The 12,302-nt window shown below is 28.9% G+C and overlaps 1 protein-coding gene across 1 annotated transcript in view; it reads left to right on the top strand.

Annotated features, from left to right (window-relative positions):
* Positions 1-5,684, top strand: part of LOC136989663 (lethal(3)malignant brain tumor-like protein 4) — a 53,490-nt gene extending 47,806 nt beyond the window's left edge. Inside the window, exons 16-17 of the mRNA XM_067287886.1 lie at positions 4,018-4,259; positions 4,987-5,684. Of these exons, the coding sequence (XP_067143987.1) occupies positions 4,018-4,259; positions 4,987-5,115 (371 nt within the window). The 3' untranslated portion in view covers positions 5,116-5,684. The remainder of the gene's footprint in view (positions 1-4,017; positions 4,260-4,986) is intronic.
* Positions 5,685-12,302: the final 6,618 nt, after the last annotated feature.

Genomic DNA, 12,302 nt, shown 5'->3' with positions numbered 1-12,302 from the left:
AAGTTTGATTTTTAATATATCTAAATACTTTGTTATCCATTTAATGCCTGCTATTATCAGTGCTGTGAGAAATAACTGCCCTCACATACTAACCACAAAGAAAATATGCAATTTAAAATAGCAATAGTAGTCATGGTTATTATTTGAAAATTGGCATAATAGTCAGTTCAACAAATTTTAGAATTGGAACACAAAATGAAAGACATTACTACAACTACATGCAAATAAAATAGCTGTAATCTCTAGTTACACATATTCTGATAATACAGATATTCAAGAAACATAAAGTTTTAAATAGCTATCTTTTGCTATTAATATTTGGCATGTATAACGTCTGTCGGCTTTATATAAAATTTATATATCGACAAAGATACTTGTAAAATAAATTACTGTCCTCTTCAGGCAGAATCATTCATATTGAACAAAACATTTCAAATTCAAGAAAAAGAACCTGAACATCAACCAACATTTTTTCAAATTGCTTGTCTTGCATGTCCTGCATAGAAAATTTAAATTGCACATGTACAATTTACAAAATTATACAATGATGTGTAAAAGAAAAATATCAAGAATAAAATTGGATTAAAATAAAATACATAAATAATAATAATAATAAATTAAGCAGTCAATAAACAAATAATAAACATATAGCAATGCAGTGCTGCTATGGGGTGTTTTATCAGAAGCCATGTGATTTACAACTTTAGAAAATATACCAGAGTTGTGGATAACACTGTTTAATCTAGTGTGGGAGAGTTGCACAGTGACATTGTTGAGATGTGGAATGTTGCTAAACCTTATATTTGTGTTAACTTTATAATAATCCTATTGCAGAAATAGATGGAAAATGTTCCAAATGCCAAAATCCTTATGTTAAAGAAATTAGTATAATTATTACAATTTTTAGTAATATACTGTTTTATTTATTCTAACATAACTGAAAATTGAATAAACTACAGTGGTACTTCATAGTTCAAATGCTTCAGAGTTCAAACACCAATTTTGACAAAAATTTGCTATGGAGTTCTAATGATATTTTAATGTTTGAACTGTTAGAGTGCATTTTTCATTCTGTGCAATTCAAAGTGTAAAATAAGTTTCTGAACAAAGAATGTAATCTCAAATTAGCAATAATGTGATTTAATTATAGAAGTTGTGAATTTTATCATACATCTATGTTAAGTAAAACAACTGTCAAAAATACACAAAAACTTTTTGTTCAACCCAATATAACCTTTACTTATTAATCATGACATCCCAGAAGTGTATGGAAGTAATGAAATCTAACTAGTAAAAGGAAGGAAGGCTTGTAAAAGACTAAGATGAAAAGAAACTTATCACAAAGCATGAAAGCAGTACATGTGGTGGATCTGGCAGTCTTGTTTAAAATGCCTAAGTCCATGGTGTGCAACCAGTAAATACAAGTTTTATTTTATTATACATTATTTACATATTTTATTTGTTGTTTTCATGTTTGAATTTATTATTAGGGCATTTAATTGTGTTATTTTTACCTTAAAACAGCAAATACACATAATTTAAGTTTATTGAAATGGATACTGTTTAGGGTCCAGGAATGGATTAATTCAATTTCCATTATTTCTAAAGGAAAAAATTGCTTTGGAATTCAAACAGCCTCTTGGAATGGATTAAGTTCAAAGGGGTTACTAGGCACCACTATATTTCATAAAAACACAAACAGAATAATACTATACAATCTTTCTTCAGTAAGTATTAACATGCTTTTAACATCAAAAGACATTTTTCACAATGTCACAGTTTAGAATTCAAGGCTTGATTATTTAATTGGCCATGGATATACTGAGAAATTTCTGTTAAAAATTTATACACTACAGTTTTAAAAAATAGTTGAATTCTTTCTTAACTTTATTTTATGAAAATTTATAAAAAAAATGAAATTTTAACTCTCTTCAAAATTTTGAATGCATCTATATGAATTATATGAGAATAATTTTGTATTGTTGTGAAATGTATATTTGTCTTCACTTGAATATAATATTAATATAAAATATAATTTAAAAAATATATATGTAGAAATATAATATAACTTAAAGTTATTATATATTAATATAAAAAAATAATAATATTTTTTTATATTAATTTGAATGTAATATTTTGTACTAAATTTAATTTCAATATATATTAATACATAATATACATTTAAGTATATAAACAAAATTGTAAATTGTTACAGCAATTTTTACAATATTGATATTGAGAATTAATATTTCTCTAAAATTTCATTTAATTCTTTATGATGATGTAGTGTATTTAGACACATCAAACTACTCTAAGAGAATTTATTTCTCCTGAAAACATGCATTAATTTTATAGTGTCTTGATTAGTAATAAGTAAAAAACAAATACAGTAAAACATTGAAACTCAAGGGACCAAAAAGTAACACAACTTTGAATTATCTGAACTTTCTCAAATCAAATGTTTTTGTAATTCTAAAATAAAAATATAACATTATCTTACATAATTTCACCCATTTGGTTACAAATGTGTTATTATTATTACTTTGACAGTTTTTCTGAAATAGCTTAAATTACAATTGGTCTGTACATACTTAATGAAAATGTATTGTATAGAATTTATACAGAACTTTGAAAATCATGTATTTATGCACTAATCATAATAAATTAAAATTAAATTTTAAAGAGAATTAATGATGCAACTTACCTTATCGTGACTTACCTTATTTATCACATTCGAGATTGCTTAAGTACTTCAATAAGAATTATCGATGAATTTCGTCTCGAGCAGTGTTTTTGACTTTTTTCCCATCATTGACCAGTAAAATTATAGGTAATTTTACATGAACAATAATTATATGCAACTATGAATTATGCTTATTCATTAGGCATATACATGCTTATCTAGGGCTATTTCTCTATCTCTTAATTAATTCTACATTATTATTTAAATATCATCCGTAATCAACTTCTCAAGCATCAGTATGGTCAAATGTTTTTCTGCAAGCTGGTGGTTGAAAAACACTGGTCTAGAGGACCAATGGCTAGTTCTATGAAAAATTCACTGTCTTGAGTTCGAATGAAAATAGTGATCTGATGAAAACAAGTTCTATTAACAGCTAAAGCTATAAGTAGGCATTCTATTGTGAATAAACATGTCTATTTAATCAACTTTGGAATTATTGGAACAATAGATTTTTGCAAAAATGATCCAAAACAATTAAATCCCAAACAGATTTCTTCCAAAACATAAAAAAAAAAATCTTTTGTAAAATTCTCTCTTCTTTAGCAACTCCGTAGGAAGTCCAAATGACTTGAATGGATGTCCAATAAATCAGTATAATTGGTAAAATCAAAATTGAAAATGCCACTTGAGCATGGAAACTTTTTCTTATGATCGGATATTACAAATTAAATGATATTACATGTTTATGTTTTCATCGGTCACCAGTCCAGATAATGATTTTGAATTTCATTGTATGCTTATTTCAAATTATCCAAACTAAAATATATGCAAAAATCCCATTCTTTTGGCTAGGGACAAGATTTAACTTCAAATTATGTGGTACTTTGAATTATTGAGGTTTACTGTATTTGCATAGTTTACAATTTTCATTTAAGTTATCCATAATAAAAAAAAAGATAACTAGAAATGTATGCTATATATATATATATATATTACATACATTTTTCTAGTTAATATATTTTGATATAATTTTACATAATATAAAAATGAAAGATCTTCAGGATTTTATAACCAATAATATTTTGACTGATTACTGTAGTAAAAATAATTATTGTTGAATTTTAAAACTCATCGTTTTATTACATGAAGAATATTTGATATTTTTATGTACAAATTTACATCCAATTATTATTTGAATATTGCTATTTTTACAATACATATATTATATAGCTATTTTTACAATATAATATATAATCATTATTTAATGAACAAATTACTTTATCATTGATTTAAATAAAATTTTACTCATAAGGAGTTTTTGAAATTTTTTATAGATGATGACGAATCAAAATCTTCTCATGAAACTATTCAAGACAATCAACCAATAACTCAAGAAGAATCCTTATTCAGACCTTCTAGTGAATTACCTTTGTGTTGGGAACAACATTCCAAACTTTTACCTGGTGTTTGTCACATAGCAGGTCATATGGTATCTAAATGGTCTATTGGTCAGGTAGCAGATTTTGTTGCTACTCTTCCCGGTTGTGAAGATAAATCAAGGATTTTTAGTGAAGAGGTATGTTTAACAATTATATTCTATTAAAATTTTAATACCCAATATGCAATAAAACTGACATACAAAAATTACAACTGTTAAGGAATTTACCAAACACTAAACAAATGTTATATTTTTATATTAGTCAATGACAGTCTTGTTTCAAGTTACAAGTCTCAAGTCATTTTCTAGAAAAATTTTAATCCTATTTCACCAACAGACAATTAGACAATTCACAAATTTTACAACTATATTAAATCTAGGATTAGCAACTTTGCATTCTACATTTTTAAGATTAGACATGAATTAGTGACTGGTTCATTGAGTTTACTGGAAAAAGTTTTTTGTTTGAAACTGAAATTAATTAATTTATCGATTGTACGTGAGAAGAGAGAGAATTTTATCAATACTTTTGTTTTATTTTTTGAGTAAATTTTATATATTCTGCTTGATTTAAATTAATATTTAAACAAAAGAATACCCTTCCTAATCAAGAGTATTTCAATATTTTTGTTAAAACAGTTTTATTTAATATCTAATTTTAATAATCATAAAAGGTTCCTTCATAAAAAGTTTTGTATTAACATTTTATTATTTTACAAAAAAAATTTTTTTTTAGATTTAATTGTTTTTAAAATGAAAGTTTATACATTTTACATATTTACATATTTAAGCTTTATTGAAGCTTGCAAAAATTAATTAAAAATGTATATAAAAATAAATTAATTTCAATAATTTTTATTATTAGCAAATTGATGGAGAAGCATTTCTACTCTTAAATCAGACAGACATTGTGAAACTTTTGGATATAAAGTTGGGACCAGCCTTGAAAATCTATAACAGCATTTTAATGTTCCGTAACTCATTACATAATTGATAATCAATTAGTCTAAGAAAAAAAATACTTTTTCTTATATTGTAATTAATTTCCTTCCAAGAAAGCATTGTTATATCAAAGATGTGTCGTCTTTATATGAATGAATTTTATTAGAAATGTAATTAAAATCTTATCCTTCAGCATAATCATAACAATTATTAATGTATTGACATTCCATTTTAATGACAATATTGAGATTGGTTACAAAAAAATTTTTAAATATATTTTAAATGCATTGTAGATGATTATTTAATTTTTCAGTTCTTAAAAAACCTTCCTAACTCTCCTACACATAATTTTAAACTTTATGTTACAATACCTAAATGAAAATACAATGATTTTACAAATAGAATTAACATATAGGAAGTTAATGATGCTAAGAATCATGCAAAGAAATTGAAGAATTATAAATTCAAATTTGGATTTATATCACATAACAAATGTAAAATACATTTAAAAATCATTATTAAATTATTAAATATTCATATTACAATTTAATTGCATAATGTATATAAAATATTAAGCAAATTCATTATTGTCATTTATGAATAAACCATTAAGAGGCATAAAACGAACGGAAAAATTTTGTATATTTATATAATGTTGTTATTATATAAAATGCTCTTTTCAAAAATGTTTTTTGAATAAAATTTTTGTTTTTTAAGACTTATTTAAAAGTTATATTTAAACTATAGTAATTTAGGATCCTAAATACATAATCGTCATATTCTTTTTATAATTTTAGAATTATATTATTTATTGCGTATCAATTGAATTAATAGATAAGTGCTACCAAGTAATCAAATATGTTGTTATATTTTAAAACAAACCATAAATTTAGCAACTAAACTACCGTATTTTACGGACTATAAGACGCACTTTTTTCTTGGAAAAATTGCCTCCAAAATTCAAGTGCGTCTTATAGTCCGTAAAATACGGTATATTTCAAAGTTTATAAGCAATTAAAACTGTCTTCAGACAATGACTGAGGATACAATTCATTAATGAAAATAGATCAGATGATACTAACTGATGTATTCTAAATATGAATTCAAAATCAGTTTTAATTTATAATTACTTCTAAATGTGACATCTGTGTTTTCAACTTATAAAACTGGATCAAATAATTGGTATGTTGTATGCCAAAATACATTATCAAGTCAAATAAATGAACCATATTTCACTTTCTGGTCATGAAAGAATTGGTTGTGGCATGATTTGATGCCATATTTTTTATCAATTTTGTGTTCTGTTTTTTTCATAGTTAGATATTCTTAATTGTTTAGAATTTATTTAAACATAAAATTATAGACATGTTAAAAAAAAAAATAGCTTAAATGTAGCATTGCGATTATTGCTAGAACTTCATTATTATTATTATCATGGATATAACTTAAATTAAATGAGATTTTAGTTATTTAACACTAATTTCTAATTACTATTATTTCGAAATTAGCCCTCATTATTTAAATGAAATTGTACATTTGAAATAAAGATATTTTAGAGCTTAACAAAGCAATAAATAATCATTATATTACTTATTTAAAAAAGTCTATTTTGAGATCTGGTGGAGGAAATATCTGATACTGAATAACGTGTAAATCGTAATGTGAGTTTTTACTGTATATATTTATATAAATATATATATCTTAAGGTGCCATCTCTTTCATCTCCATATCATTTCATTGAAATATTTCTATGTTAAATCCATTTATATATTATATTTACTGTTTTCTACAAATTATTTTTCTAAACTGTTATTACTTTGTGTGTATGAATGCTTAAGCAGAATTTGAACGTGTGAATTTTGAATTTCAAAATGTAAAGTGTAATGCAAACGTTAAAAAGATTTGCTCATTTTAGAAAAATTGTAAATATTTGTAAAAGTTTGTTATTGTATGTAAAATTTGAATAAATTAAAGAAATCGTATCTAATGATTTTATTTTCACATTAGAAATTTTTCTTTTTTATAGGCCTATATATAATTTTTTTTTTAAATTATAAAAATATATAAACTTGATTGCCAAGTAAAATAGCTATAGTTGCAATGGCATTTGAAAATCAAATATGAAAGAAAATTGGGCTGCAATTTTAAAAAATTGTAGACCAATAAATTCCAACTGTTGGATGTGTGTCTGTCCTTACTTAATCTCTAGAACGGAGTTAGATGAAATCCGAGACCAGGTATAGAAAGGTTAGGAGCAGGAGGTCTCGATTAACTATATATGAACTTCCGATACAAACCAGAAGTTACGTTATTTCAATTTAAAACTTTTCTCTTGAAAGGAGTTAACGACTTCCCTTAGCAATGGAGTCTTGCCAAAGTATGATGTACAGGAGTAAGCTACTAATAATTTGAGGTGGGGAGCATATATATTTAAAAATGTGATTAAAAATTGCAGCCCGGCATTGTGACAATATCACAATAAATAATGCTAGTTTAAATTAGTTTATATGTTATATTTTTATATTAGTCAATGACAGTTTTGTTTCAAGTTACAAGTCTCAAGTCATTTTCTAGAAAAATTTTAATCCTATTTCACCAACAGACAATTAGACAATTCACAAATTTTACACATCCAAATTTAATCCACATTTAAATTTTACAATTTTACCAAAGTTTGCTTACGCATCGGGTTACCCAGCTTCGGACTTTTTTTAACTTCGCCCTGTGGGCACTAAGAGAGCCTCTTTTTGCAAGCCCATTATGGGTTCGGCTAGGCCCACAATGAGCGGCCGGGAGGTGAGGGACGGGGCCTAACATATCCGAACAAACCCCCTCGAAAAATTCCTGGGGATTATTTGACCCGTCCTGATTCGATTTCGGGTCCCCCAGAGCGGTAGGCTGCCACCTTGACCGCTTGGCCACCCGGCCCTCAGTTTCGGGCTTTAAAACAACGGAGAGCACAAGTTTTAGTGTTTTGGGTTTAATTTTAAAGTTTTAAAAAAGCTAAACCGTCTTTATCAAAAGCATAAAATATGTGCTCTTATATAGAATATGAAATGACATCACACTTGCGGAATATGAATAATATCATATTGTTTGTTACTTGGTAATTAAAGGTTATTAGAGTGATACAAATATACCTATTACCAAAGTATAACATGCAGGACAGATAGAATCAAACGTACCGAAAGCCTATGTCCCAGTCGAATACAGGTGCGTTCGTTAATAGCGGTCGCTCCGTGTTTTTTGCAAACACGGGTGTGCGCTGCTGTTTGAAGGCATTTGGGAACGACGGTAAAAGAAAGAAAGAAAAAAGATGACGGCATCCATAATACAGATAATATCGTGATGGAAAGTTGTGTGTCTATGGTGTCTATCGTGATGGAAGTTGTGTGTCTAAAACGCATATTTTAGAATCTACGATTCTAAAATATGCGTTTTAGACACACAACTTAGAAGAAAGACTTACAAATTGTAAAATTTACCCATCAAATGAATTGTCTTGCCAACAAAGCATTAAACATAGCCACGAAAAAATTAGAATGCGGACTACCATTTGAAAAAAATTCGTGATAACATATCACCATTGTGCACTAACGTACACTTTCACAACTTCTAAATTTTCATTCATAAAACCACATAATGGACACAAAAACGAAACTATCTGAGCCATGGAGGACGCCATGTTGCTTTCCACCGTAAACTACTGACAAGCAGCCGTTTTTGCCGTCCGACTGTGCGCACTACAGCCAGAGTATAGGAACTCGTTCCGCAGGTGGTTTTAGACAGATACCGTTCGCGCGGAGTTACGCGGCACCCTACGTCACGATGAAGTAGTTCGTCTACTGGACACCGAGCACGCTTCGTCTCAATTAGCATTATTTTTTGATGTTAAATCTCCTGGTATACCTGGAATTTTTTATTCTTGACAGGTTTTATACAATGCCACAAAAATTAGCTTATCTCAGCCAAAAAAATTAGACATTGCAAAATAAAAAAAAAATTCAGCAACGTGTTAAAAAGTAAAAAGTAACTTTTATATTTTTAATTATAATGCTTAATTAAAATTGTATGTGGTGCCATCTATTATAAGATTTTATCATAAAAAGCTTTTTATATTATTATAAAATGGCAAAGCGATTAATTTTGAGGATACAGACGAGCTTTATTTAAAAAAAAAAAAAAAAAATGTAAATACTACTAACGAGTAAAATCGTCAATAAGCCGATTTATCTCGAAATATGACAAGTGACCCCATCTATCTCATCATCCTCTTAACTTTAATCCTCAAATTTAATAGCATTATCCCCTTATTTAGAAGCTACTACCAAGCTAACTTTCGTTTCTTTAATATTTCAAAATCGTATAATAATTAAAAAAGAGAAATTTGTGTATACTGAATATCATATAGGCATATATATTGATATATATTTACAAGTGTACAAGTCAGTGATTCCCAAACTTTTTCGAGCCCCCTTGGTTTCATAAACTTATACTCAACGCCCCCAACCTATTTTCCCTTGTGTGAGAAAGGCTTGGAAATATTTTTAGGAAAGCTTTTCTACGAACGTCACACATTGTGTTCTCACCGAACAGTACATTGTTCTCCACATCTGGAAACCATTAAATGCAATGTTTAACAGAGAAAAAGGAAAGGTTGTCAGTGACCCAATCCTTACCTATGGTTACCGTTCAGTGCCGTCTTCAGCAACTTCTGTCGCCCATGGAGCTATAATATCTAACTGGAGCAGCAATGCTTTCTTGCTACTAGCGGAGCACTTGAAGTCGGAAATGGCTTCACCGTAGAGCAAACCGCCATATTGCGAGGGGGAAGAAAGTTTGTTTTTCTTTCGAACGTTGGAAAAAAGATGGTAAAGGTAAAAAATAACATAAAAACTGTAAAGAAAACATTTGGTTAGATTTTTTTATTTATCATAGGCAGTGAAGCCCAAGCCATAGATTCTATAAAATGTTTCATCCGTACATCTCTCGCTTCTGGGTAAATCTTCGATATCACTTTTCTCAATTTCTACTTAGCCAATCTCGATTAAACTTTTTTATTAGAAGCGGAACACGACGATGATAAAAATATATTTATCCGGCATTCTAGTCAAGAATCAACTAGTAGTAGTTTTCGATGCTTTATCTGATTTTCCAACCAGGTTGTTTCTATGTTACGTGCATGTCGAGTTATATCTTACTAAAAATCTCAAGATCTTTTGATCTCATGTGGTATATATCAGATCAAAATATATCATATTGAAAAATATCCTCGAAATTTTCCTTTCCAAGAATATTTTTCGAATGCGCTTTTTACTTTCCCTACTGTTACGTATATATAAAAAAGGGAAGTACAGTAGAGCGTCGATAAGTGGAACCAATTGGGGAGTGGGGTCCTTCCAGTTAATGATTTGTTCCAGTTTCCGACTTTGTACGAAAAAATACATTAACCTGTCCGATGTTCAAATTTTTCTCCGTTGCGTATCGCTTCCTGTTGAATTTTTCTCCGTTGCGTGTCGCTTCGTGTTGAATTTTCGTCGATTTTAAGCCTAACGAAAATTTTTATAATAATCATCGAGGCTATCGTATCGTTAAAAATTATTTCTGCATTTTGTACAAACAAAATAAATATATTAAAGAATATAAAAAACATGAAAATTATACTTTAGAAGTAAATTTAGTATCAAAAACATTCGATTCAGCACGACACAGTCCGACTGAAAATCGTTCCACTTTCCGGCCATTCCACTTACCGACGTTCCACTTATCGACGCTCTACTGTATTGGTATCGTATAATTCAAATATTACCCTCAGTTCTTTTTGTAAATCTCGCATGTGTGTTAGAGTCTATTTAGTTAATCTTCCTGTTCTTCAGTTTATCGCACAATTTTGCAGCTCCAATCTCCTTTACGACGTCCAAATGCAGAAATTTTGCCTACCGCTCTGGAGGACCCGGAATCCAATCTGGACGGGTCGAAAAATCCCCAGGAATTTTTGGGGGGATGGTCCGACCAGATATGTCGGCCCCACTCCCTCATCACCCAGCTGCCCCATTGTGGGCCTGGCCGAACCCATGATGAGCTCGCTAAAACAGGCTCTCTAATGTCCACAGGGCAGAGAGTTTAAAAAAATCTAACATGAGGATGTTAATTAGTCGACATGTACAATGAAGATGCTGTCTGTGTTTAACTAATTTAAAATAAGAATTAACAAATCTTAAAATGTTTTACCAAAAGCATTTTGAGATTTGTTAAGCCTTGTTGAATTAATTTGATTGATCGACCGTTTAGATATCGATTGATCGGAGTAATATTTACGTGAATATTTATTTTTGAATAATTTTTTTTCCGAAAAATCCGAAAAATCAAAAAAAATTTTTTTTCTCCGAGGGTCTAAAAACCCATTTTCTGTGTAACGCTATGTAAACCGATCGAACTGAGTTCGATTGCGGGTACGAAGGGGGTACCCGCAATACCCGCAATGATGTGCAATTAACGCTTAATTGTTTTTTATGGAATTTTTTTATGGAACTTTATTCATCCTTCTAAAGTTCTAGCGCGCCGATTTTACTTCGGTAAAGTTATTTAAAGCTATTTTCTGATGTAAAAAACAACATCCAATAGTTTTTTAATTTTTTTAATTAATAGATTTTTTTATAATTACGTGTAATTAAGTCGGGGGGTCGGAAATTTCAATTAAAATCGTAATTAAAAAAAAAAAATTTGAAATATCCCTCCATCTAGTATTCACCCTACTTTTTACTCTTCTCCACCCGAGAGTTTCATGAGAATGTCCCGCGAAACACGACACCAGCTGTTCTCAAGGTCATCCAGCTGTGTAAACAATGACTCATCGGTGTCAAGTTTCGCGCTAAGGCAAGAAAAAGGAAATTGTACTTGGAAGCTTTTTCTTCAAAATTAACACATTTCTTTCGTTTTTTTCATTTTTATTATTTTTAATATAATTAATTATGTTTAATTACAAAATTTAAAAAAAGTAGGAAAAAAGGGGTTAATAAAACCACAAAAAATTCACAAAACTCACTTAAATTTTAAAATATGGTAGATTTTTTATAAAAGTGGTTAAGTGCAAGGGCGTCGCCAGGGGGAGGGGCAGAGGGGCAGTTGCCCTCCCCTAGAAATTCGAAAAAGTTATTTAAATGCTAAGTTTTAATTAAAATAATATTCTTAGGCTTCTTGTAAGTTAAAGAAAATGTTTTATTTGAGATATTTCTTTTC

This window comes from Centruroides vittatus, unplaced genomic scaffold, assembly GCF_030686945.1.
Source record: "Centruroides vittatus isolate TY-2023 unplaced genomic scaffold, ASM3068694v2 scaffold_752, whole genome shotgun sequence".
Lineage (NCBI taxonomy): Eukaryota > Metazoa > Arthropoda > Arachnida > Scorpiones > Buthidae > Centruroides > Centruroides vittatus.
Note: the sequence above shows the minus strand (reverse complement) of the source record. Positions and strands in the feature narration are given on the sequence as shown.